The 25016-nt window shown below is 45.4% G+C and overlaps 1 protein-coding gene across 2 annotated transcripts; it reads right to left on the bottom strand.

Annotated features, from left to right (window-relative positions):
- Positions 1-13035: 13035 nt before the first annotated feature.
- nfil3-2 (nuclear factor, interleukin 3 regulated, member 2) lies at positions 13036-25016 on the bottom strand. 2 transcript variants are annotated; one of them, XM_071522223.1, is made up of 2 exons: positions 24882-25016; positions 13036-17772 (listed from the first exon to the last, which is right to left on the bottom strand). In XM_071522223.1, the coding sequence occupies exon 2, from the start codon at positions 17070-17072 to the stop codon at positions 15189-15191; it is 1884 nt and encodes a 627-aa protein (XP_071378324.1). In that variant the 5' UTR covers positions 17073-17772; positions 24882-25016; the 3' UTR covers positions 13036-15188. The 2 variants fall into 2 exon arrangements, with proteins under 2 accessions (XP_071378324.1, XP_071378325.1); XM_071522224.1 differs by lacking the exon at positions 24882-25016 and adding an exon at positions 23715-23778.

Genomic DNA, 25016 nt, shown 5'->3' with positions numbered 1-25016 from the left:
CGGCCCTAGACAGATGGATGGGCCTGTTGACACTAATCCACTGTATGAGGTAATGGAGTTAGCCTGTATGTTTGTGCACTCCTTCCCTGCCACTCCTGACTTACTGACTGGCCTACTTACCACCAACTCACGTGGCGCCAAAGTGAAACGCCACACACATGTTCTGTGGATCTTTCCCAGAAGCTTAGGGGAGTGGATGATAGTGTGTTTGTGTGTGAGAGAGAGAGAGAGAGAGAGAGAGAAAGAGAGAGGGGGGGGAAGGATTTATGACAGGAGAACTGATCCCATCTACAGTCCTCCTGTTACTGTAGATGTGTGTCATTTAATGGAGATAAGACCCTGAAATTATCATTAATGAATGCTAGGTGTGTGTGTGTGTGTGTGTGTGTGTGTGTGTGTGTGCAGTGGTTCATTTGTTCATATTTAACAAAGCTTAGAGAGCAGAGGTGAAGTCCTAACAACCATGTCAAATCCCTGTCTGCTTTGCATATAAGACAGACTAAACAATGTGGTTATAGTAACCAGTTAATACACAATGTATGCCAGTTAATACATACTGTATGTCATGTTCCTAAAGTCATACTTTAGTAACATGCAAAGGGTTTGGATTGGTCTAAAGGTTCAGCTCAGCAGTGGTTACGTGGTACAGTCACAAGTGAGACTAAGTACATGGCTCCACATGAAGGTTAGTGGGCTCTGGGTGTGTGTGTGTGTGTGTGTGTGTGTGTGTGCTTGCCCCATAGCAGGTGGCTGTCGTCCTGCTGACTCTATGGAGGCCTGTAAAGAACTCTTTGACCTAGATGGACATGTGCACAGTGAGAACAAATCCTTCCGGCTGCCTCCTCTCCTCTCCTCTCCTCTCCTCTCCTCTCCTCTCCTCTCCTCTCCTCTTCTCTCCTGGCACAGCAGTAATTGTGCTTGCAAACAATAACAGAGGGCTTGGAATAGTTTATTACGTACCTAACCGCTGAATGTCATTGAAAAATAATGAAACATGCCTCTTTTATGTAAACATAACAGCGTATTTACGTAGGCTGTGATCGTACTTACGTACATCGTCCTTTCCACGTCCTTGAGTCTGTGAGCCTTGATCTAGAAAGATGGATCTGAGAGGACTCTCCCTCCCTGCTCTGCCTTAGGCCCTGATGACTGTGGTTAGAGGTCTGTTGAGAAAGCTAACTGTGCACTGGTACGGCGTACCAGTGCACAGCGTAGCAGAGCTATTATTCCAATTAATTCCCCTTCAATTTCCTGTATGAGTTTCCTCAATGGGCACCTCATTCATTCTCACTCCAATTCATTTGCTGTTGTTTTTTCATCCCCCTTCTCCCATGTCATCTATGAGGGAAGAGAGGTAATGGAGAGATTGTGGCTGAGTCTAGTGCGGGGCAGTTTATGAGAGGGAGAGAGTAGGAGAGTGAGAGAGAGATAGAGACAGAAAGAAAAAGAGAGGGAGAAAGAGACAGAGAGCAGGGTTTAAGAACAGCAAGTGATGGAGAAAGAGGGCGAGCTACAGAGACACGGACAGAGATACAAGGCCTGTCATTGTGTGAGAGCTAATGACTAGTTGGCACAATAAACCAGATCCACATGGAGGCCTATGTGGAATCCAGGCTCTCGGCCCGGCCCTTTGTCTGTGGCAGGAAGCCATCTTCACTGTGGGCAGGGATAACGTGTCCTGCAACATGTCAGTCAGCAGGACTCTCTCTGCACCTGCACTCACCGGTCCAGGCCATGGACACCATGAACCCCAGCGAGCGGTGACTTCACTGGCACAAAAATAACTAGAACAAGTCTCCAGTTGCGCCCTGTCGTTTTGTAACAGTTCGCTCTGATATTTAATCCTATTGAGCGGATTTAAAATTACACCAACATAATTTGCACTTGCATATTCCATGTTGTTCATATTCCAGAAAATGTGAATAGTACACCATCACTTGGAAAAGAAGATGCACAGGTTCTTGTTTTTGATGTTTTTGGACTTGAATTTGGCCGCTGTTGAAGTGGTATCTCCCGGGGTGGCTCCAGTGATGTTTGTCCAGCGCAGCTTTGACCTCTGACCCCGTTAGGAAATGGCAGAGGTTCCTGTGTCTTTTTTCCTGACACCTGATCCCAGAAACACTCTTACACAAGGCACTCTGGAATGTCAATGCTCAGCTCACGATCCTCTCAGGTCTCACTCACCTGAGGCCCGTTGTTTGCTACTTTGCGACAAACTGGATAGAACTGGATAAGAAACTAGGTTCAGCGGCTTTGTGTGCGAGGACGAATCGATTACACCGTGACTGTAGGTGTGTGTTTGTGTACGTGTGTGTGTGTGTATTTGTGAGAGAGAGAGCAAGAGAGAGAAAGAGGCAGCGTGAACAAAAGATGCATGTCAAGTGTATGTGCATCAGTGTGTGTGTGTATGAGTGTGTGTGTGTGTGTGTGTGTGTTTGTGTGTGTGTGTGTGCTTACAGCAGTTTCATGGGCACTTAGCATCTACATGTGAGAATTTAATAAAATGTACAAAACATGTAATGCTTCACCGATCTGTCTCTTTGCCAAGAATTACAGCCAATGTACAAGCTGTCACATAAGATGTTTACAACCCCTTTCAATGCTTGCATTTGTTTCTGAATCTTTCTATGCACAGGCCACTGTGGATTAGATAGCACTATTCTGTGCAGTCACACGCATACAAAAGGTTCTTTTTGTAAAGAGTTGCATAACAGGACACGGAACGCAGTTAAACATCTCTGATTTCATATCATATCTCGCTTATCTCACAGGGAGACCCTTCTCCGAGGTTTATCTCCTCTGTCCTCCCACTGTATCTCCTTTCCTCTGTAAACCTCGGCGATGCTGACGCCCTGCTGCTGTGTGTGACACTTCTGCCATCGCTCCCATTATGTGATTAATGCCGGTTTTATTGCCGTGCGGATCATATTTCAGGTTGAAATGAGAGGCTGCGTGTTGTGTTTTGAATCTGTGTAGGTAGTGTATTGACTTGGCCTTGGGAAATAGGCACCTATATTGTAAGAGAGAAGGTTTCTCACACATGAAGTCATGAATCTAGTTTTAAATGGATGCTTTGGTGGAATAATGGAACACTTTATTCTATGAGTCACTGACGGGGCCTGTACACTTGCAATAATTGCATTTAAATTTATGATACGGTTGTAGTATTTTTTGTCTTCAGAAACCTTTATTATCCTAAGGCGAGGAGATGTATTTGGTTTAAAAGCTTCTCAATATCTTAAAGACAATGAGTCATCAACCTGACTTCAGCGACGTACTCAGTCCCCTGTATCTTTTCAGACTGCTGAGGCTTAAGCTATGACTTAATATCCTCTGTTATGCGAATCTCAGTGTCAATAATCCAGCTCGCAGACTAATGGCCAGAGTCTGATCTGCCGGTGGTGTGATGGAGAGAGTGTGTGCTTTCCCCAGTATGTGACACACTGCCCTGAATGGCAGACTCATAACGGAAGGCTGTAGTCACCCGCCCACACCCTCACATAGTCAGCTGCTGCCAGGGGCCCCCAAAGAGAGGCTCTGCTCACATTCCTGTCTGAGTGGAAAATAAAAATCACCCCATCAACCTATCTCTCCTCTCTCTCTCTCTCTCTCTCTCTCTCTCTCTCTCTCTCTCTCTCTCTCACCCCATCCCATCCCATCCCACTCCTAAACCGAAATCAAATACCCCCTTTGTTTTTTGTCTCCTTAAAAGGTGGCCTTGTTCCTTAAGCCCTCTCTCTCTTTCCTCCCCCCCCCCCCCCCCCCTCTCTCTCTTTTGCATCCCTCCCAAAGACAAACAGTCACAGCCCTGCATAAACACTAGGGAAAACTAAAACTGAACCCGTTGAAAGATAACGGCCACTCTTAAGAGGGGTCGCCACGGCGACAGCGCATTCCTGCAGCCAGCCGTTAAGACCGAATCTAGAGCAGAGCCAGCGAAGAAACGTGACTACAGTTTAGTCTGTCAGTCTGTGATCCCACAGGCTGCTGTATATGGTCAGGATTCCTGGAGCAGAGAGCAGATTTCCACTGAAGTCAGGGAAGAGAGAGAGAGGGAGAGAGAGAGAGGGGAGGGGGTGGGGGGGTGGGGGGTGGGGTGTTGCCAGAGGGAGGGCAAGAGACCGAGACATGGTAGGGGGGCCAAGTCAGAATTTTTGGCATGCCCTACTTTGCTGGAAGCCCACTTTGCCCCTGAACACGCACCCCACACCGCACCTCCTTACCCCTCTTTTACCCCACAGCCTAACGGGGCGCAGCTGCTTTGCTGTGGCCCACGGGTTCACTCGAGGTTCCGCTGCTTGAAAACTTATTTTGTTGAAGGATAGGAGCAAGGCGGGGCCGTGCTGGAGAGCGAGGGAGGAGTTGACCTACATTCTGCCTACTGCTTGCAGCGCGCAGCCGTCAGCGCTGTGTGGAAACCCACAAAGGGCTGATTGACTAATTCCTATTTTTGGTTGAAATAATGCCTGTCAGGCATTATAAAATGAAAGGTTGCCCCAGATGATAGCATGTGGAAGCTCTGCACCACGCAACGCTTTTCACTGAGGTCATCCATGTCAGGACAATACTAAGGTGCCCTGGTAATGTTTCATTTGGTCACCTTTATAGAGCAACAATGACTTAGAGGCACTAAGAAATACCAATTGCCATGAAGTACCACTGTCTCCCACTAAGTACTTTTCTTAAAAAAAGTAAACTTTTTCTCTGCGGTGGTAAATTAAATGCACACAGGATATTTTATCTCTGTGTCTCTTTGTGTTTTGCTTGTCGTTTCCTTGTTCCTGCCACTCCCATTGTCTGTAAACATTGGTATCAGAGGCTTAGTCTGTGTGCACCAACATCACCTGTGACTGTGACTTACTGAAAGGTCAGAGATGCTGGAGCCCTTCCAAAGTCAACAGTAATCCTAACATACAGCTAACTGCCATTAGGTGTTGGCTGAAAAGAGAAAAGACCATTGATGCCGAACCCATTTATTGTATTAGGTGATGATCTGGCCTCAAGAAATCCACAAACAAAGGATGTCGTTTTGGCTTTCAACATTAAGGGTCAGTTGCGGAATGGCAGATGTTAATATTTGTTGAAAAGGTTAAGAATATCAGTCTCTGTCTTTGTGTCGTCTTTTCTCCATCCGTATCTCTCTGCTCCTCCTGTTGAAACACATCACATGTGACTGCTGACCTAATTTTTAGCCACGGATGAGGAATTGAAAACAAAAACAGAGCCAAGGCGAGGGAGGGTAATTTGCCGTGAGTGAACCCTCCCTTCACTTATGCACGCGGTAACGCACAAATGTGCAAACACACACAGACATACATGCCACACATGGACACACTCAGGCGCACACACACACACACACACAGCCATGGCACATGATGCTTCTTGTCCTTAGAGCATGTGCGTGGAGGATCTATACCACCCTGGGGCCCCCCACCTGAGCCCTCTTAAATGAAAACAAACATTCCACACTCACCCTGCCCGCCTCCCACAGTAACACGGGCAGCCGTATGTTACTCAACTATAACTAAAGGCAGCAGGTTGCCTGTTATTGTGTAATGCCTTCCCCTGTGCTTTCCCACCTACACCGTAACACTGATGCCTTGAGATATGCCTGCTTGTAGGAATGTGATGTTTTCACGGTTCCAGCCAAAGTCAAAAAGAAACAGTGTAAGCTGCTTCCAGCTGGACGTGCTTTTTTCTCACTGATGCCTGCTGAATGTATATTTTGAAAATATAGGTTTAGAATTGCTTTCATGGATCATTGTGTGATGAAACTTGCTCACGATCCAAAGGGCCATGCAACTTTACAGTTCACATACAAAATACATCAAAAAGAAAAATACCAAAATAGAAGGTAGAAGCATTTTACACAACAGCAGTGCTATGCTTCTTCAAAGGGAAGAAAAAGAGTGAAGAGGATTTCTGATTTTATCGACCTATGACATTAAGAAGCAAAGAGCTGGCATTTTTCACACACACAAAAAACATTTCCTATCTGACTGTTTGCACGTAGCTCTAGAATTCTGCTTCGGTGGTTTTGTATTACTCATTACACATTACCAGTAAATGCTTCATTATGATCTGTATCATAAAGCCTTTGATAGCCATAAAGTCAATATTTGAATGAGATTATCACAGTTGCATTTATGACTCTAATGCAGCAATATTGTTTTATATCACTGCTCTCCTGTAGCAGCAGCACACTAAACTCGGAGCTCACGTTGCACGTTGTTATTGTTTTCCTTAGCAGAATGTTGCAATGATTGCATTAGGGCTTATCGTCACACTGTAAACACATTCCTCCTCGGTGACTTCAGCGCTCTTTGTTCCTCATGGTAAACCATTAAACCATAAAGTAATAAAGAAAAACAAATAGAACCAATGTTTTTTTGCCCTAAACATCCCCTCAAGTTATCGCTAGTATAGGGAAAGAACCCTGAATGTGGACCAGCAATCAATTATGTAAACCGGCGTATAGCAGAGCATTACAAACCATTGCTTGATTCACAGTGAAACAGCCAGAACAAACACCTCTTTCTCTTCATCGTCCCCAGAGGGTATACCTAAGATTTATACTAGTGCATGATAAACCATTATATATAGACTGTGACTGAGAATTCTTTGAAATTAGGCAGCGTGCGGGCCAACTGTTCCGAGAACAGGAACATAACATACCAAGAAGAGGAGGGCCAGTGTATTAACAGGCCAGTCTGTGATTGCAGCTTGGTAACCTTAGAGGGAACGCTGTTGCCCCACTACTGGATGTGTTTACATAGTGATTTATTGCTCTGAATGTTTTTTTTTCCACTTGATTTATTGTCTGGGCTTTTGATATGAAGACAGCTAAACATGAGTTCTTTATGCATCAAAGTGTTTTACATTGAGTTTTTAAAAGTACGTGAATATACCACAACATTTAGATGAACCAATGAACTCTAGATTGTATCTCTATATCTCTCCATCACATCCTCCCCTGCTGTGGGAAATCACCACCTGAGAAAGTGGCTGGGTGGGTGAGGCAGCCGGCTCGATGCTGTAGTCAGTGTTTTTTTGCTCTGTGTGGCTTGGGTGGAGCCGCAGTCGGGTTTTGCCAGAGCAGCGATGAATGCACAAACAACAGAATTTGCGGTATTTGTGTCAAGCCTGCACCCCCACCTCTTACATCACTTCTGTAAGTCAACCCACTGTTTGGAAGGGAGTTGCAGGTGGGGCTACTGTTTGTGTGTGTGTGTGTGTGTGCGTTTGGGTGGGGCAGCAGTGAGGCGGTGCGCTGAGCAGAGTTGGTGGATAGCCCTCTGGCCCAACAGGAAGGAAACCCGTGGGGGGAATGACACAGCTAGCTCTTTGTTTTTACTCCCTGCAGTGTTTTCCCTCTCGCTCTCTGTGCCCTCTGGGCCTCCATCACCGCTCACTCTCTCTCCTCTCGCACTCCCTTTCGACCATTTCACTCTCTGACTCTCTCACCCTGATTATTGTGCATTCTTGCGCATACGCCTCTCTTTCTCTCTCTCTATCTCTCTCTCTCTCTCTCTCTCTCTCTCTCACTCTCTCTCGCTCTCACTCAGTTCTTTTCTCCACTGATCTACTTTCTAATAAGAGCCGTCGTTATGTAACGCTGAGAGCCTGGCATTGCAGATAATATCCCAGCCCAGGTTGGCTGCTGTGCCAGCCAGCAGCAGGTTCATTGCTGCATTTGCATTCTACTTTGCTGAGAGGGAGGACTTGTACTGGGGATCCCCCTGCACTGCAGTGTAGGTGGTGAGAGATAATTGAGGCACCATACTGGAGGGTTTTCACACCACATATCATGACCCTGCGATCATGACTCAGGAATGCTAAAAAAAAAAAAAAAAAAAAAAAGCAAAAATAGGTCATATGAATATAGTGATAGGTAGATCAAAGTTTGAGGGATTAACTGACTCAGTGGAAGATAGAAGCTTGTTGGATTAGTTTGATTTTATTCCATCTGTTCTTGCCTCAGGCTGCTCCTATTACCTATCACCTGGTGTTACACAGACAGCATCCTGAGAATCTGCTGAGTTCTCATACAGGCTGTCATGTAAAAAATGCTACAAGGCAGTTACAAATCATTCCATCATTCTTATTTTTGATGTTTCAGTGTGAGAGTGAATACACAAACAACAGAATTTGTGGTATTTGTGTCAAAGCCTGCACCCCTTACATCACTTTTGTCAACCCATTGTTTGCAGGGGAGATACAGTTGGGGCTGCAGGTCAACAAGGTCTCATGTGTGTGTGCGTGTGTGTGTGCGTGTGCGTGTGCGTGTGCGTGTATGCGTGTGTCTATGCGTGTGTGTATGTGGTGTATGTGCGTGACCCAGAGAGGCTGATGGAGGCAGGGAGGGAGTGCAGTGAAGGGGGGGCTAGAGTGGGCCCAAAGCTGAATCGGGGCCAGGCCACTCCCTGCCCCAGCTCTATTCAGTCAGCCAGCTGCCTCAGACCAGTTTGGCTGTGGTTGAGCAACTGCAGAGAGAGAATCTGATTGGTGAACACTGATCCCCTCATCTGTCGTTGTTACTTTCTGGCCAAGCTGAAAGGCTAAAACTTGTCACAGTTTTTACCTAAAAGTTGATGACAAACCTAAACCAACATAATCCTGACCCTAGCCTAATTGGAGACCAAACAGAGATTAAAAATTAGTGGTTGACTTTCAAATACATAGTGATTTTTTACTTGTGGTTTTTGCCAGAAGTTAAAAACTGTCATCTTTACTGGTACTTCCTGCTTTATTTTGTTGGTGTTTCCTTCTCTCATTCATCACTCCTTCCTTCTTTCCCTCCTTCTCCCCTGCCCTTCCTTTACCTTTTTTTATTGATGTCAGTCCTTCTCTTCTCCGCCTGTCATCTGCCAGCCCTCCCTCCCTCTCTTTAACCTTTCTATAACATAGGGTAAAGATGTGTGCTGAGCCTCGGGCTAGAAGATTTGCAGTTACGCAAAACAGAAATGTTTTTAATCTTCACTTTTTCACTTACATGCTTTCTTGAAAGAGGCTTACAGTACTGGGATATGATTCATGACTCATGAAGCTTTTATCCAGGCCTAAATTTCTAGGCCATTGTGTTTTTTTAAAAGAGATATTATGTTATTGTCTATTCATGTAATGACAACGTTTAGTTCTGACCTATAGCGGTCCCTGTAATGAGTCATATAATGGTCGATGGGGAATTGTGGCTTTTGCCTTTTGCATGGTAGATAATTAGGTCATGTCAACAGCAGTGTGGTGGAAGAGTGTGTGTGCATCATTAAATACTGCACATGTATGTATGTATGTACTGTATGTGTGTGTGTATGTGTGCATCTGCGCATGCAACATGTGCCTGTATGCACAGGTGTGTTTGCTTAGTTACAGTAGGTTCTATAGAATAAAGTCTACAGTTAGTTCTTGTCATAGGTGAGCAAGTAGTCAATAATACCTGAGGCTGTTTAAACTGAACTTGAAACCTCTGACATTTACCTACACAATAAAGCATCAACATGTCTGCTTCCTGCACATCTAAATCTGAGTTTGCTCATTATTTGCATGCAATGTAGATCACTGTGTATCCAAGGCTATTTGACGACAGTTTTGTGATTTCTGTCTCTACTGTCTTATATGGAAGCTGGGGAATTGTCCAGCCCTGCAGCCTTATTACCTGAACCTGACCTGGCCTCGCAGGCATCCTGGAACCTGACACAGAAATGTGTTCGGAGCTTCTCGAGTGTCACCTTGGAAACAAGCCAGATCTCTGTAATCCTGGGGTCCCCCCGCATCCCTCCCTTCTGCTCTCCCACCCCTCTCTCTTTTTCCATCACCCCTACTCTCCCTCCATCTCTTTCTCCGTCCCTCCCTCTTTCCTCTCTCCCTCTCTCTCTCTCTCTCTCTCTCTCTCTCCCCCCCCTCCCTCCCCAGGCAGCTGGCTGCTCCACTAACCCTCTTCCCCAGGCTGTGAAGGGGAACCAGGTAACACGAGAGCCCTGTTTCTGCTCTGTTTGCCAAGAGCATCTATCCTGCTAGAGACAAACACAGAGTGACGCAGAAAGAGCCACAACCTTCATCGATCCATCCGTCAGCACACTCTCTCTCTCTCTCTCTCTTTCTCTCTCTCTCTCTCTCTCCTTCCCTTTTCCTTCTCCGCTCGTCTCCCTTCCCGCGCACGATGACCTACTTTCCTCCTGACCTGTTTATGCAAGCTCCGGTGCAGCGGCCGTTCAAGTCAAATCAGGAAAATGGGGGACGCAGCAAAACGCTGCCAGAGCTGTGCTGTTCTTGGCAGGGAGTGTCACCTTGACACGATCCCATGGGTGCTGGGGTTGGCTGTTGTAAGGGATGCAATCTTAACTAAACTACTGAGACTACCCAAAGGGCAAAACACCGGGGAGAGGGAGGTGTGTCCGTTTAGGTTTGCATGCGTGCGCGCGTGTGTATATATGTGTGTGTCTGTGTGTGTGTGTGCATGTGTGAGTGGGAGCATTGTGAAGGGCATTGATGCGTCAGCCTCAAAGAGGTGCTTTGTTTGCAGGCTTAGATCAGGTTAGTGCACTGGTTTAACCGCTGCTTCCCCTCCCCTCCCCTCCCTTACACCCCAGCACAGCTCCTCCTTTTTGCCCTTTATGTTGTTATGAACATGACCCCGTTTTGGCGTTTGGGAGGGTGGGAGACTGAGAGACAGAGAGAAAAAAGGATTATAAAGAGACACAGTGCCCCATTGCTCTGTCTCTCAACTCTCGCATCTGCCCCTGGTGTCTGCTCTACATGCCGATTGGATAATTGACCGATGTTTTAGGGACTGATTGTGTAATAAAGCCACCACAATCTCATGTCACATTGTCGCTGCACCCTGAAGCGTGCATGTGCTGTATTTAATTTCTTGGTTTTGTAATCAAAGGCAAGAGTCCAAGCAGAGTAGTGCAATCCCTAAGTAAGAGAAGTAGGAGATATCACATCATAATTCGTTACTGGCTTCCAGTATCCACCTATTCATACACAGTGGAGCAGCGCCAAACTCTAGACTTTTCCTCTCGCTGGCTTTGTAATTTAATAAGGCACCATATTGCCTGTGAGTCTGGACTTGGATTTTGGTAATAGAGCAGCCTTATCTACATAAATACGAAGAATGCAGCGGGACTCGGCCAGGAGGTTGGCAGGACAGTTTGAGCTGGCAGCACCAGACGGAGGCTCAGACTGGCTCTGCTCTGGCTTTAGTTGGTAGGTCAGAGAGGGGAGACACTTTCAGCTCAGATATATTTAGATAAGAACATGGTTCAGTCGATGACCCTCTTCCGCCATGAATGTTCTGGATTTCAGGGTGCACACCTGTCCAAGTTGTTACAAGAAGTGGTCCTTTGTGCGGCTTTGTAGGCCAATGTCTGGAAGTGCATACCTGCTGAGTGAGATCATGTGAGACCAGGGAGAGAAGTATTTTAGAACTCGGAGAGGCAGGGGTGAGGAAGGGTTTTGTTCAGTCTCAGCTTGTTAAACCTTGAGCCCCTTTTATCTTCACTCAAGGTCATGTGGTGTGTGTCAAAAGTAATGAGGCATAAAAGAACACATGAGGCATAAAACATGGGTCTCAAGTGCAGGAGCTATAATCAGAAGAGAGAGTGTGTGTGTGTGTGCACCTATGTGAGGGTTTCAGCCCGATTATATGTGCGAGCGCAACATTTGATGGCATTTGCATTCGTTAAGCTTGTCTCTAGCGATAGAAGTAGGCCAGTGTTACATCAGACAAGTTAGCCAGGGAGCTCACTGGCCTGGTTGGGCAATGTGTGTCAGTGTGTCACTGCGAAGCTCCTCTCATTGCAGATTAGCCTCCCATGCCAGGAAAGTGAGTTGCCCATGGGGGATGATGAACAAGTGAAAGCTCCATACAAGGCTTGCTCTCTCTCTCTCTCTCTTTTTTTCTTTTTTTTTTTTTTAGATTTTCATTATTATATCATATTTTGGGGGCCTTTATTTAACACTTCAAAGTCGAGAGAGACAGGAAAAACTCAGAGAGAGAGAGGGGGGGGGGGGGGGGGGTTGTGTGTGTGACATGCAACCAAGGTCCTGGGCTAGATTCAATCCCAGGTCGTCACATTCACATGGTACGTGCCTTAGACCACTGAGCCACTAGGACACCCTACAAGGCTATCTCTGATGACTGGAGACAGGGTGTGCCTGGCAAGCCGCACCTTCTGGCACAGACAGGGGCTGCACTCGCATTGTCTAAAATGTTTTCCCTTACGAAACGTCTGAAAGTCTCTTGAGTAAAAGTCTGTGAGGGAGATCAAAAAAAGTTCTGAAGCACAGAAAAAAAACTTTTTTTGACAGGGTCTTGTCTTTGAGTAATATAGTAATATTAATTAAGGAGGGGAAATGTGACACTTGTCGAATGTAGGAGAAATACTACAGGCAAGTTTGGAAACAAAATGTGTTGCCCAATTTTATTTTGTTTTCTGGGTTGGTAATAGTGATTCATTCTCTTATGTCCATCAGTGAGTAACGTATTACCTAACTGGTGGTTCTGCCATAAGGTTTGTTGATCATGATCACTTTTGATAGGTTGACTACCAGCCAGGCTGCCAGCTTGTATGTGCTGCGCTCTTACTGCCTACAGACTGTGGTTGCCATGTTGGCAGTCCCTGCTGCCTAAGCCTAAACAGCTTTAGAGAAAGATAAATGACTATCATCATATAAACGGTTCAGTGGCATATCAGTCTAGTGTAATGGGTTGTAAAAAGCTGGTTGATAACTGAGTATTGTATCACAACAGTATGTGGTATGTTGTTTTTTATGAGTTCAAATGAAATTTTCACTATGTATGGTACTTATTTTCACTGTGTATTTTTGGTATTCCTCAACCCATTTTTACAACCAGGCTTCATGATTTTGGCAGGCTCCGGTTCCAGCTGAGTACTAAGTATAGCTGTTCATTTAAATGTGTGTGACCTTCAAATAGGTTTCATTGTGCCAAAGAAAACAGACAGCGGAAGAATAATGGAGAAAAACCCACTTTTTTCATGATATGTTGAGAAGGTCAACATTCTTTTTATTTTGTTTTCAATCTTGAAATGCTTCCATCTTCCACGATGAACATTAGTGTCTTTACATACATATTCATGTCAAAAGGAAGCGATGGTATTGACCAACCAGACCAACCACCACCCATCTCTAAACACCACACAATCCTTGCCTGTTTCTTTTTTTGTCCTTTTGTCTTTTTCATAAAACCATCAGCAAAACCACAAACATTACTGATTAATACACATTGAAAAAAGGGAGGGGGAGAGGAGGAATGAGGCAAATACATGTCATCACAGTCAATAGGAGAAAGACACAGTATAGAGAAAAACAGAACAACACCTTGACAAAAAAATAAGATATAAAACCAATGAAATAAACATTACAGTGTTGTTCGAGGGAAGGGGAACTTTACATTTATACACAAGTGCCAAAAAGCCAAACATGGTACATAGACTCTTGTTTAAACTAGGATCCAGTGCAGGCAATTCATTACCGCCCAGTATCAGAACTACAATGAGAAAGGGATGAATATCCCTGAAATGAATAACTGAGGCACACGGGAAGCAAGGGAAATCCCTATTTTCATTAACAAAGTACAGATTGTCCATGTTTTTTTTTTTTAAACTTAATTAGTAAAGCTTAACCTTGGCTCCAACTGGAGTTTTACAGAGATTTGGGTATTGCATTATGTTTTATTTCTCACTAATTCAATTATCTCATATCTGGGCTTTAATAAGAGTCTCAAGGGCCATGTGGTCAATGCCTAGTCATACCACAAAACCTCATTTCATATCAATGAATTTAACTGCAGAGGCTCTTTATGCATGAGAGGAAATGAGTATTTCTCCTTACTGTTCAGAGCTCAGTGCATTGTAGTGTGTTTACATATACGTGACTTGATTCCTGCTACTTGTGCCTTCAGGCATCCCGTGTCTGCATTACAGTTAAACCTGGGCTGCAGTATGCATCTAAGAAGGTCTGTACACATTCGTAGTCTATGTTCCTGTGGGCTTTTCTGCAGTGATGGGCATATAGAGAACAGGGAAATAAATACATTGGGCCAGTGAATGGTAACAACAACAGGATATGGTTGATAAAGCTCAAATTGACTATAGGCTTATAGCCTGCAGCAGGTGAATTCTATTCCACCAAACGTTTAAAGGCTGGTTAAAGGTTTTGTTAAATTATCAAAACATTTTAATGAGGTCCCTGCCTCAGGAAACGACATGTTCTCAGTGCTGGTGGCTCTCCAAACTGGACGCCATTTCTCTGTAAACAGGGCATTAACAAGTGATTAATGCTAAAGCTCAACAATCAAAAGAGAGGCGTTTTAATTTGAATGGGTACTGTAGCAACAGTAGACACAATGTGACTGTACAGTAATTGTGATTAATAATAGGATGGTCACTTTCCAAATCTTCTTTTACCATTGCAGATTTGCTGCATTTTTTGTTGTGTTTTTCTTCAAATTTTCTTTGTAAAATATATATTTATATAAGATACATATATTCATATGTCACAGTAATATACAAACCAAGTGCTTGAAAAATAAAGGTGATGGCGGTCTTTTGCGAAATAATGGAGATGGTTGGGGAGATATGGGTCGGTAGAGGTAGGGTCCGGGAAGAGGGATGGAACTTAATATTTGTAGTGTTGTTGTTGCTTCTTTGGTCAAGGGAATGTCCCCAGTATATGTTTGCATTTGATTTTAATTAAGGCAGATAACCATACATGTGTATGTTTGTCTACAGTTGGATATGTACCAAATTAATAGTATTGATAACGCTTGAACATTTTTGATTTACTACATTCTGTTTTGAAAATGATCTAGATGTGCTTTTGCTGATGTACTCTAATACTGAATATTGTTGAATGACAAAAGTAGAAAAGCAGGCAGTTCCATTCCTCCTCTCATTACATAAACAAAAGTGCTTCTGTAAGTATGGAGAGGATGTAAGAAATGACAAATCTGTACAATATATACACATATGATACAGCCCCCAAGAAGTCCAGCCTTGTTTGGTGACGTGGGGTGGGGGAGTAGAAAAGCCCAGCTTCATTGTCCCAAGGGCTTGAGGGAGGGATGTGAATACGGGGCAAAGGCATGATGGCAGGGTGGTTCATAGAGGAGAAACAGTGTCTTTTCTTTATAGAGCATCAGAGACAGCTCTAAAAGTGAACGTCACCTAATCTCGCCTCTTGTTTCGTCGCCCTCCTTGCTCCTTTTTCCCATTCTCCTTCCTGGTCCCCTCCCCTGACACTCCCTGTTTGCAGATCGGGCTCAGGCCCTCTCTCATAATGTTCTGTTGTGGTGCAAGGGCCAAGTAGGGATGCTGGGGCAGGGGAGGCAGCGTGGCGGAGGGAGGGGTGGTCGGGGAGTCCTGGCCAGAGCCGCTGCTCCCGCTCGTGCTCATGGCCCTGTGTTTGAGTCTGAGTTTGTGGGGTAATGCTGTGCCCTTGACTTCCCCCTGGGGATCCCTGCCCTGGGCCTGAGAGCAGCCCTGGGTGGAGGGCAGAGGTGAGGCAGGCTGGTGGAGGCCAGACAGATGTTGGTTGTGGTAGCTGCCCGTGTCGGAGCAGGAGGAGGACGGGGACTCGTCATCGGTGGAGGCCTCTTTGTCGGAGCTGCGGGGATCTCCATCACTGGATGACGTGTCCTTGCTAGAGGAGGCGGAGAGGCGGTGGTAGTAAGCCTCATTCCTGGGCCCACCCTCGTAGGTCAGTACAGGTGGCTCCTCGTCTTGGGCACTGAGGTATGAGTGATGAGTCTGCTGGAGATGGTGGTACAGGTGGGACTGGGGGGCCCCCTCATCATGTTTGTGGAGGAGCTCTGGGCCCAGACCTGCAGAAGAGCCACGCTCCTGCTGCTGTTGCTGCTGCTGGGAGAGTTGGCTAACTCTGTACACCTGTCTCTCCCCCGCCTCGCTACGGCTGTCTGGGAGCTCATATGGAGGGGAGTCTAATGTCTTTCTCTCCAGCTGTTTTGTCACCTCAGCCAGTGTCTCTGTAGAGCTCTCTGTGATGCCCTCCATGGACTGGGACAGTCGGCTGACACATGTCTGGCCATTGCTGCTGCTCTGCTTCTGGGCTGCCTGCAGATCCATGTCCTGGGGCCTGGTCAGAGACTCCACTGGATAGGAGGCACTGCTGGAGCGATACAGAATGACACTCCTCTGGGCAGCAGGTGGGTGAGGGGCAGGCTGGCTGATCGTGTTGATAGCGGTGACAGACTCCTGATGGGGCTGTTGTTGTTGTTGGTGAAGGTGGTGCTGCTGCTGTTGGCTGTGGTAGGCAGTCTCCAGTTCCTGAGAGTTTTGCTGGATCTGGTGGTGAGTGGGTACAGAGGCCAGGCCGCGGTGGATGTTGAACATGATCTGGGTGGTGGTGCCATTGGCAATGTCCATCTCCAGCCTCTCACCCTCCTGCTTGATCTCAAAGCCCATTGGCTCAGGGCTGTCCCTGGAGGAGCTGTCGGACATGTCGGAGAGGGAGCCACGCGGGGAGTATTTCACCAGCTGCCTGTGGCTTTCACTGGGTCCCGACTGCTCTGTCTCAGAAGAATCAGAGTTCATCATCACCTGAGAGCCGCTGGAGTAGCCACTGGAGTAGTAGTGCGTAGAAGAGGAGGAGGAGGAGCCTCCATTCCCTGTGTTGTTGCCTCCACCAATCTGCTGGCTCTTCTCCATGTAGGAGGCAGTGCTTATAAGGCCAAAGCGCAGCTTCAGCTGAAGCAGCTCTGTCTTGAGCCTCACATTTTCATCATTCAGAGCCATGACACGGTTCTCCAAAACCATATCATTGAGACGGCGCTTCTCCCGGGATCGTTTGGCGGCCTCATTGTTCTTGCGACGTTTCTCCCAGTAGGAGGCATCTTTCTTCTCATCAGAGATGAACTCGCGCTTTCGCCTGCAGCTCATATTGGGTTTGGGTTTAATGAGGCGCCCCAGGCGAGTTGGTGTCTCTTGTGGGGAGGGGAGAGACTCTTCGTAACTTGTGAAGGTCTCAAGGCAGTTGAAGTTATTCCCTGAGTCTTTGTTTAATGTTTTAAGAGCTGAAGTCAGACTTTCCATTCTTGTCTAACAGCAGCCAGTTTGAAATCTTGCCAGGACAACTGGGGATGGAATTAGGTCAGAGGTCAAGGGGAAGGAGGGGGTGGTGGTAAAGGGTGTTTGATTGCTTTCTCTTAAAGATCTTGGTCTGATAGTTTCCTAAGTACCAGGATCTGTCAAAAACTCTCTTGGCGTTTTTGCTCCTTCACGGTTGAAACTCATTGGGTGTATGTAAGACAACTTTAAGATTAAAGTAAATCTGCTTACTGCAGGCTCAGTCTAGTTTGTATAGCGTAGCTCAAGTGTCCGAATTAGCCAAAAAGATCAAGAACAGCTGGATCTTAGCATTAGCAACCCTCATTTATCCACTGGAAGGGTTCTTGCTCACTGTTCAGTGTCCAGGCTCTTCAAAGTCTTTCACGGCTAAACTGGATCAGATTGCTCAAATTCCTTAAAGTCGGCAGAATGTGACAAATTTCCTTTGGGGGGGAAATCCTCTGACGCTTTTTTGCTGTTTGTTTTTAAATGTTTTGCGTGAGAGCAATGTACTGAGCTGAGCTGGCGGAGAAGTGTCCTACATCTCCAGGCGGGTAGCAGGATGTAGGTCAGTCCGTCTACCTCAGCTTGTCAGTCTCTTGGGGAGCCTTGCTCTCTCTTTTTCTCTCTCTTTCTATCCCTCTGTCTGTCTCTCTTCTCTCTTCAGTTGACTGCGAGATGAAGGCTGTGGAGACAAAGAACAAAAAAAAGCAGATCTGTTAATCCATGTGGACTGCTGATGTTCCACTGTGCATTCACATATGAGGTTGTAAATTCTATCTTTTTAGGCATTGTTTGTCATGTCTGTTTCTGTTGTTTTCTTTTGTTACTTTTTTGTATGCATAGTTATCAAAGAACTTTATGGGAGGAAAACATTCTCACATCCTTACAGCTTTACTCTATTGTTTTGGCATGTCTGGCTTTGATTGACTGTGTCACCCCTAGCAACCAATGAATGGTCTCTAGACCTTAGTAACCACTGTCTGACCTTTTGGCCCTGCTATTGATCTGCTCTGTCTGTGGCCTGTGACCCCTGACCCTTAGCCTGGCATGTTGATGTTGACTTTTGTGATGTAATGTGGGCATTGAGTTCATTCCAAAGCTAATGGTGCTGTTTTTATTTGGGGTTTTTTCACCAAGTACCAGTTCCACGTTGCATCTTTAACACACAGAAATATCTGACCTCACTTTTTCTGAGGAAGCTCAAAGGCAGTATTGAAAGCCAATTCTAATTATTACTGCATATGTGGCAGACAAGTCAAGTGCACACATTATTTTTTATGTAAATTCTGTAATTCCACCAAAATTGCATGATTTTGACATATGGAATGAAAGGGACCTGTGATGCTGAGACTATAAAAAGTAGACTGTTTACGGATTAGCTCTCTTGGCTTGCCTGATGAGTATTTGGGACAGACAGTGCAGAGGGTGCACCAGGTGCAGGGCGGGTGGGGTTCCCTGGATCCATTTTAGAATTCTGGGTCACAGGCAAATATTTCATAACAACAACATCCTGAAGGACTACCGCGCTGCTTCAGCTTTTCCACTGAGAATCACTTCTCACAAACACTGCTTAAACACCGCTGCCCTGCATACATTCATCCACTGTGGAATGTGGCAACCTTCTTCGCCAAAACAACTCAATGCCAAATCAATGATGCAGAGCGAAGAGATAAGACAGACAAAGGCAGCAGCCGGGGCAGGCCAAGGATAAAGAGGCTGAGACTAGGGCAAGAGATTTGGAGGTGTGGGGGCGGCCGGGAAGTGGGGCATTGATAAATATAGGTCAAGGGCCCCTGGAAAGAAGGGAGGAGGGGGGTGGGCAGGAATAAGCAGGCGTGTTAACTGAGTAGCTGACTTTAGTTAAACACCAGGGTGGTCAGGCAGTCTCATAACTATGGAGATGGGTGGCTGAGAGCTTAGGCTCAGCAGGGAGCCCCCAGTAATGAGCTGAACAGGTGTGCTTCCAGACAAAGCCGTTATGATGTTGTCATGTGGCACAATACCAATGGGTTCAACGGAAAAGTGCTGCTTTTAAATGCTGTTGGTGGTAACCTGTTCTCTTCTGTTTTTATTTAGAGTTCAATCAAAGATGGAAAGAAAAGGAGGAATATGTCGTACAAAGAGACTTACTGATTCAACTGGCATCAATGTGATAAATTATATAGGCATTGCAATCAAAGCTGTTATGGTTGCATGCCCCTGATTAATGTCTTGAGATAAGACACTTGCTGGAAAAAAATATTAGGAAATCTATTATTTATGTTCCACTACTATTACACAATTATCATATTACTGATCATCACAGAGATAGTTTTCCATCAGTCCCTCGTTTTGTAACTGGACTATATTACCTTATGTGATGAGTTTGATAAACTGAATGAGGTATTAAATGGTTACATGGTGTAATACTGTAATACGTAATTCATTCTATATTTGCGTTTATCAGTATTCTCCAATGAGTAACAATGATACATTCCATCCATGTTGCCAGCAGCAGTAAAAGTGTGTTACTCAACATCTGCATTCCTAGGTTAAACTGCATAAACACTATTATACTGTCTGCATCTGTAATCTCATAATCTGGCAGGTTGTTTACCCGGGTTATACTCTGCTCATCCTAGGAGTTGACACGATTATGTAACTCCAGGCGTATCCACACATTCAACATGGCTTTCAGCCCAGATTCTCCATGCAGGATGACTTATTTTGGCTATAAAATGTAGTTGACAATTGTTGATTGAATACTGGACAGGACCATATCAGTCTTTGGTAATCAGAAAGGCAGGTTTTTGCATTTCCTTTCAAAGCATCACAGCTTTAGAGGTATTTGATGTTGACTAAAACATTTAATTCTTAAAAATCCACATTGGATTCACAATTATTTGAAATTAAAGACGCTGCTGTCTGGCTTTTCCCTCTGCTTGGCTAAATGGAGCAATTTAAGGTCATTCCCATGAGCCTTTTACATGTGGCTGTGGGGCATGAGGGAGAAAGAATCAGGGGAGAGGCTGTCTCTCTGTGTGTCCCACTGACCCAGAAACTGGGGACCGAGCGTACTTAGTAAACACAAGGCTAGCTGCCTATACTGTACGGCTCGCTGCCTGGAATATAGGTCAGCGGCGCTCCAGAGAGGTGAGGCAGAGAGAGAGAGAGAGAGAGAAAGAGGGAGAGAGAGAGAGAGAAAGAGGGAGAGATAGGAAAAAGAGAGAAAGAGAGATGAGATAAAGAGAAAGAAAGAGAAAAAAGAAAAGGGAAAAAGAGGGAGACGCAGGGAATTAGAGCACAGTCTAAATATAGAGCAAGGTGAGAGCTAGTGGAGTGGAAACAAAGAAATGAAGGGAATCAATGAGGGAGAGATAAAACAAAGAAAGGAAAGGAGATGAGATTATAGCCGGGTGGTGGTGGTGGTGGGGGGGACCAGTGGCGATGGCGACGATGATGGTATTGCGCCAATAGAGAGAATGTGTCACCCATGGCAACAAAAGGGAAAAAAACAGATGGGGCAGCCAATCATATCTGACATTCTCCCTCTCTCTCTCTCTCTGAACCAGTCAACTGACATGGCCAAAAGCAGATAGTGAGAAAACAGCATTTTATAACAAAAGAAGGGTGATTGACGTCATTGATTGCGTAAACTGCATGTCTCTCCTAAAGCCAGGATGGAGACTAGAGACATGAATGAACTCTAGTGTCTAATTAACTCACCATGGTCTCTCTCTCTCTCTCTCTCTCTGTGTTTCTCTTTCTCTCCCTCTCGATATTAGGCTAAGCCATGTGAATGAGTGTGAATCATACCCGGTTACTAGGTGTGCTTGGCACTCCTTTGCGTTAACAAAGTGACAGCCTTTATAGCCCATCCTTTGTGTGCCTAGTTGTAATCCATTCCATTCAAGGTTTCTCTTTTTGTTGTAGTAAAAGCTTTGGAGATGCAGAATGCTAGACCAAACGAACAGTGGTAAACGATTTCTGTCAAAAGCAAACAAAACTACAGCTGTTTTATTTGTAAAGCAGAGGGCTTGAGTGACTTCCCAGTTTAATTTTCCAGCTCAAAAGCACAAATGCGTTCCCACTGAAGCGAGCAAACCTACTCTGCAGCCCCATATTTCCACCTCCAGTCACATGTCACGTGCCTTGACCTAGATTACTCTTTCCGATCTATCATATATTCTTCACGTGTCATCGCTAGGTCTCTGTGGCACTTGTGGAATGATAGCACAGGGAAATAATCCAAGTTGCACTCGCTCTCACACAGCCACCAGGCCCACACCGCAGCCGTCTAAATGTGGCGACGAGCTCTGGAAACCGTGGACCGAGTTCAAACGCTGCACGTGTTTCTGTCTAGCGGTTCAGGAAATGGGAGCAGGTCTAAAATAAAAAAGGTTGAGGGGGAGGGAAGGGGGGGGGGATTCTTTCAGAGAAAGGGGAATGATGAAACTGTTACCCCCCTGGGAAGAATGCAATGTATGGCACGTGCTGCGGGGTCGGGGGGGTCGATGTCATGGGTGGGGTCTACTTGAATTCCAAGTCTGGGGCTGAGTTTATCTTCCCAAGAAAGAAGGTAAAGAGGGGGGGGGGGGGGGGGGGGGGGGGGGGGGGGGACTAAACTAGGGAACTGGGCAGCAAGCCAGCAAGGCGGAGTCCTATCCCAGCCAGCTCCTTGTTCCACGAACACACAGCCATATCGCCCCTCTCTTAAAAAGGGGGAAAAAAAAAGCACAGTGACCCAGTCCATGTGTTTCCCCAGTCACATGTGCTCCCTTGGCCTACTAAACGCTGTAATTCGCCTTTCCCCTGGCTCCAAACCGCAGCGCAATAACAAAGCACGGCCCTCGTCTTTTATCATCTTACATGTGCCAGGAAACCCCGAGAAAGTCAAGAGGCCAAGGAGGAGGACAGGATGGAAACCACTTGGTACTTCTGACCATGAACTCACTCCCTGAGTTTAAGTGGGTCTATTTTGTTAAGTTTTTAAACAAGCCTTAAGATGATACTGGGAAAGCATTTAGCCAAATTGATAGACCACAGAGAAATTATGGATAAGCCTAGTTCTTTTTTTTGTCTTCAAAATTACAGTTCAATGATGCAATATGGTTGAAATTATCTAAAAAAAAAAAAGGGGTGGGTCTCAAAAAGGAGAGCAGTAGCATTTACTCCTGTAAATACTTTTTTTCGAATTGTATTAAAAAGAGGGAAAGGATAAATCTGTATTGGGTCGCATGCGGCTCTATCAGCACGTCAATCTTCTATTTCTGCATGACTGCTTCGTTCCTTTGTTATGGCGGGGCGAGGATTTATTTTGGTGCGGTTTTGATTCTGTCTTTCTAGTCAGCGCCGGTTGTGCGCCTCATCCCCCTCCCTTAGGACTAATGTGACCTACATTCGTGGCTGGCATAGAGACCCAGTGTGTACGCCAACCAATTGGCAGCAGCCCCTTCGCAGCAAAGCGCAGCGCTGCATAGCCACAGACTATGGGTTTCCGCCGATTGCGTAATCTCCCCCGCTCTCTAATCCATTTTAATTATTTAATTCATTTATTATGCAACCTGCATAACCTCTAGAATGTGTCTTCAATGGTTTAGAGATGCTGCGTGTAGACATACTGCATGCGGGTCTAAATGACTTACAGTGCGTAAAATGCGTATACCATCGTGCTTCACCCATTCAAGAGAGGGGGGGTGGCACTTTCATAACAGTGATGGAATTAAATTTGAAATTAATTAATTTGAGCCCTAAACAATACGTGTTCCCATTGGGCGTGTGTTAAACGACAACATATTATCTGTGAAGTCCTAAATGTATGTAAAATATTTATGCGTGTGACGCCCTAACGCATGCCATCGCTGGAGAACAAATGCTGCAAGGGGAAGGGGTGGGGGGCGGTGTAAGGGAGGGGAGGGGAGGGGAGGTGGGGTGATGGGGGGGGTAACCCAAGCCCACGTGCAGTGTAACCCACAAAGCCGGTGTGTAAAATAATGCCAAGCGGAATATTCTCTTTCAAAAGGAAAAGCGAAAATTCTAAAAATCAGACATGTGTTGCCCTTGATTGTTCTAACTATGTAAGGTCATTTGTAGCCATATATTTAATAGGGCAAATGCAGCCGATATTACAGCATTTTACACCTCTGCATATTGAGCAACTGTTGGCCTTCATTCAAGCGGAGTTGTTATAGCCGCTCAAGTTCAGTTATAAATGTTATATCATCTTGTTTCATTCAGAGTTTGAATAGCATATCCTTCTTTGCAAATCAGACACAATCACGCTTAATTTCTCATTACGCACGTATCAGCACATTGCAAGGAAGATGCTACCTTCTTCGGCACGGCTCCTTTGTTGCACAGTCTGACAAATCGCCTTAATGCATATTTAATCGGATCCTCAAGGCAAGTCGTCCAAGGCAACTGCATGAATCCCCCTATGCTGGCATTGCACCCACATGTCTCCAAAACAGCCGCATATCAACAACAAAGTCCCTACAGATGTTGCTCTGCGATCATATTAAACACAACTAAGTCTATTACTGTTCTGTAGTTGTCACCCACACTTCAGCTTGTCTGGAATCTAGTAGCACATCTGACCCACATTTGACCCAGATGTTTTGAACTATACCCGCTATCACACCTCACCTTGCAGCTAGTCAGCCGAGCCTGTGAAGTTCACCATTCTTCATCTTTGCCTTCTGCTTTTTATTTCTCAGTCCGTGGTTGTAAACAAAGAGAACAAGCAAGCTATAGGCTAACTTATATGTCCAAAGTGTCCAAAGCGGCGCGCCTGCCGGTGCGCGCTGGTGTGTGTTTGCTGCTCAGTCTGCTACTGAAGGGTTAACCTGAAGGCTGCACAGCCGCGTTAACCTTTACATAGAACTACTAGGCTACACGTGACGACGAGAAGTGTGTCCTCAGAGCCTGCATGGGATTTTTCCAGTTGTCCGCATGGACTAGCCTATTAACCCAAAAGGAGCCCCGCAGAAATAAGTCGCGCTCTGAGGGTCTCTTTTCTATTTCAACATGAACATATAGGCTACATCTGGCATGAGATAAATTTAACATGGGACATTCTTTATTATTGTTGTTCCATAATAACCTTATTATTATGATGATGGTGATGATGATGATGATGATGATGATTATGATGATGATGATGATGATGATGATGATTATTATTATTATTATTATTATTATTATTATTATTCTACAATCACACTAAATACAACTGCATACTCTAATTATTATTCGTTAATTACTTACGTCTAAGCCATGTGTGCTATGAACGGCAGGTGCATTACATCACTGAAATTGGGATGAATAAACCAAGATCGCCCCCAAAAGCATCATAACAAACCTCGACTAGATGGCTGGGATATGTATCACAACAGCACAATAGCACGGAACGGTGTGACCCCATTACATTACAACTATGGCACCGCTCCAAAAATATGTTTATTCGCCTCCCCGTGGCTCCTGCAACCAGTAAGTGGCCCCGCACCTTTTTTTTCCTGAAGGAATCCCACAACCTCTCCCCCCCCCTCCCTACACACACACACGCACTTCACCACCCACAGTGGAGAAGGGGAAAACAGCCTCGCCTTGACATTGAGAAAATGCATCCAAGTACCAAAACAAACGCTGACCTGCAGCAGCGAGTCAGAGCGGCAACGAACTCCAAAATTGCGCACAATCAATAAGCAAAATATTTGTAATAACGTCTCCTTGCATCATTGTATTCAACACCATATATAAGGGTAAGAACGCAGTCATGAATATCAGTAATAACAAAACAAAAAAAAAACGTACCCTTTTGCGTCTGAAAATAAGAATCCACAGAAAGCAATGCCAAGATGGTCCAGCGAGATGCTGCGTTTGTCCCTCACCGTCAAAACACGAGCTCTTCGATTAGTGCAGGTATGTATGAGAGTGTGAACACAGTGT

The sequence above is a fragment of the Centroberyx affinis genome, unplaced genomic scaffold, assembly GCF_046629955.1.
Source record: "Centroberyx affinis isolate AG114_WGS23_722 - 3 ecotype Tasmania unplaced genomic scaffold, CSIRO-AGI_Caff_v1 ptg000968l_1, whole genome shotgun sequence".
Taxonomy (NCBI): domain Eukaryota; kingdom Metazoa; phylum Chordata; class Actinopteri; order Beryciformes; family Berycidae; genus Centroberyx; species Centroberyx affinis.
This window is presented reverse-complemented; position numbering and strand designations above follow the sequence as displayed.

Excerpts from the sequence above, each read along its gene's own strand:
- nfil3-2 (XM_071522223.1), bottom strand. The coding sequence starts at position 17,072 with ATGGAAAGTCTGACTTCAGCTCTTAAAACATTAAACAAAGACTCAGGG.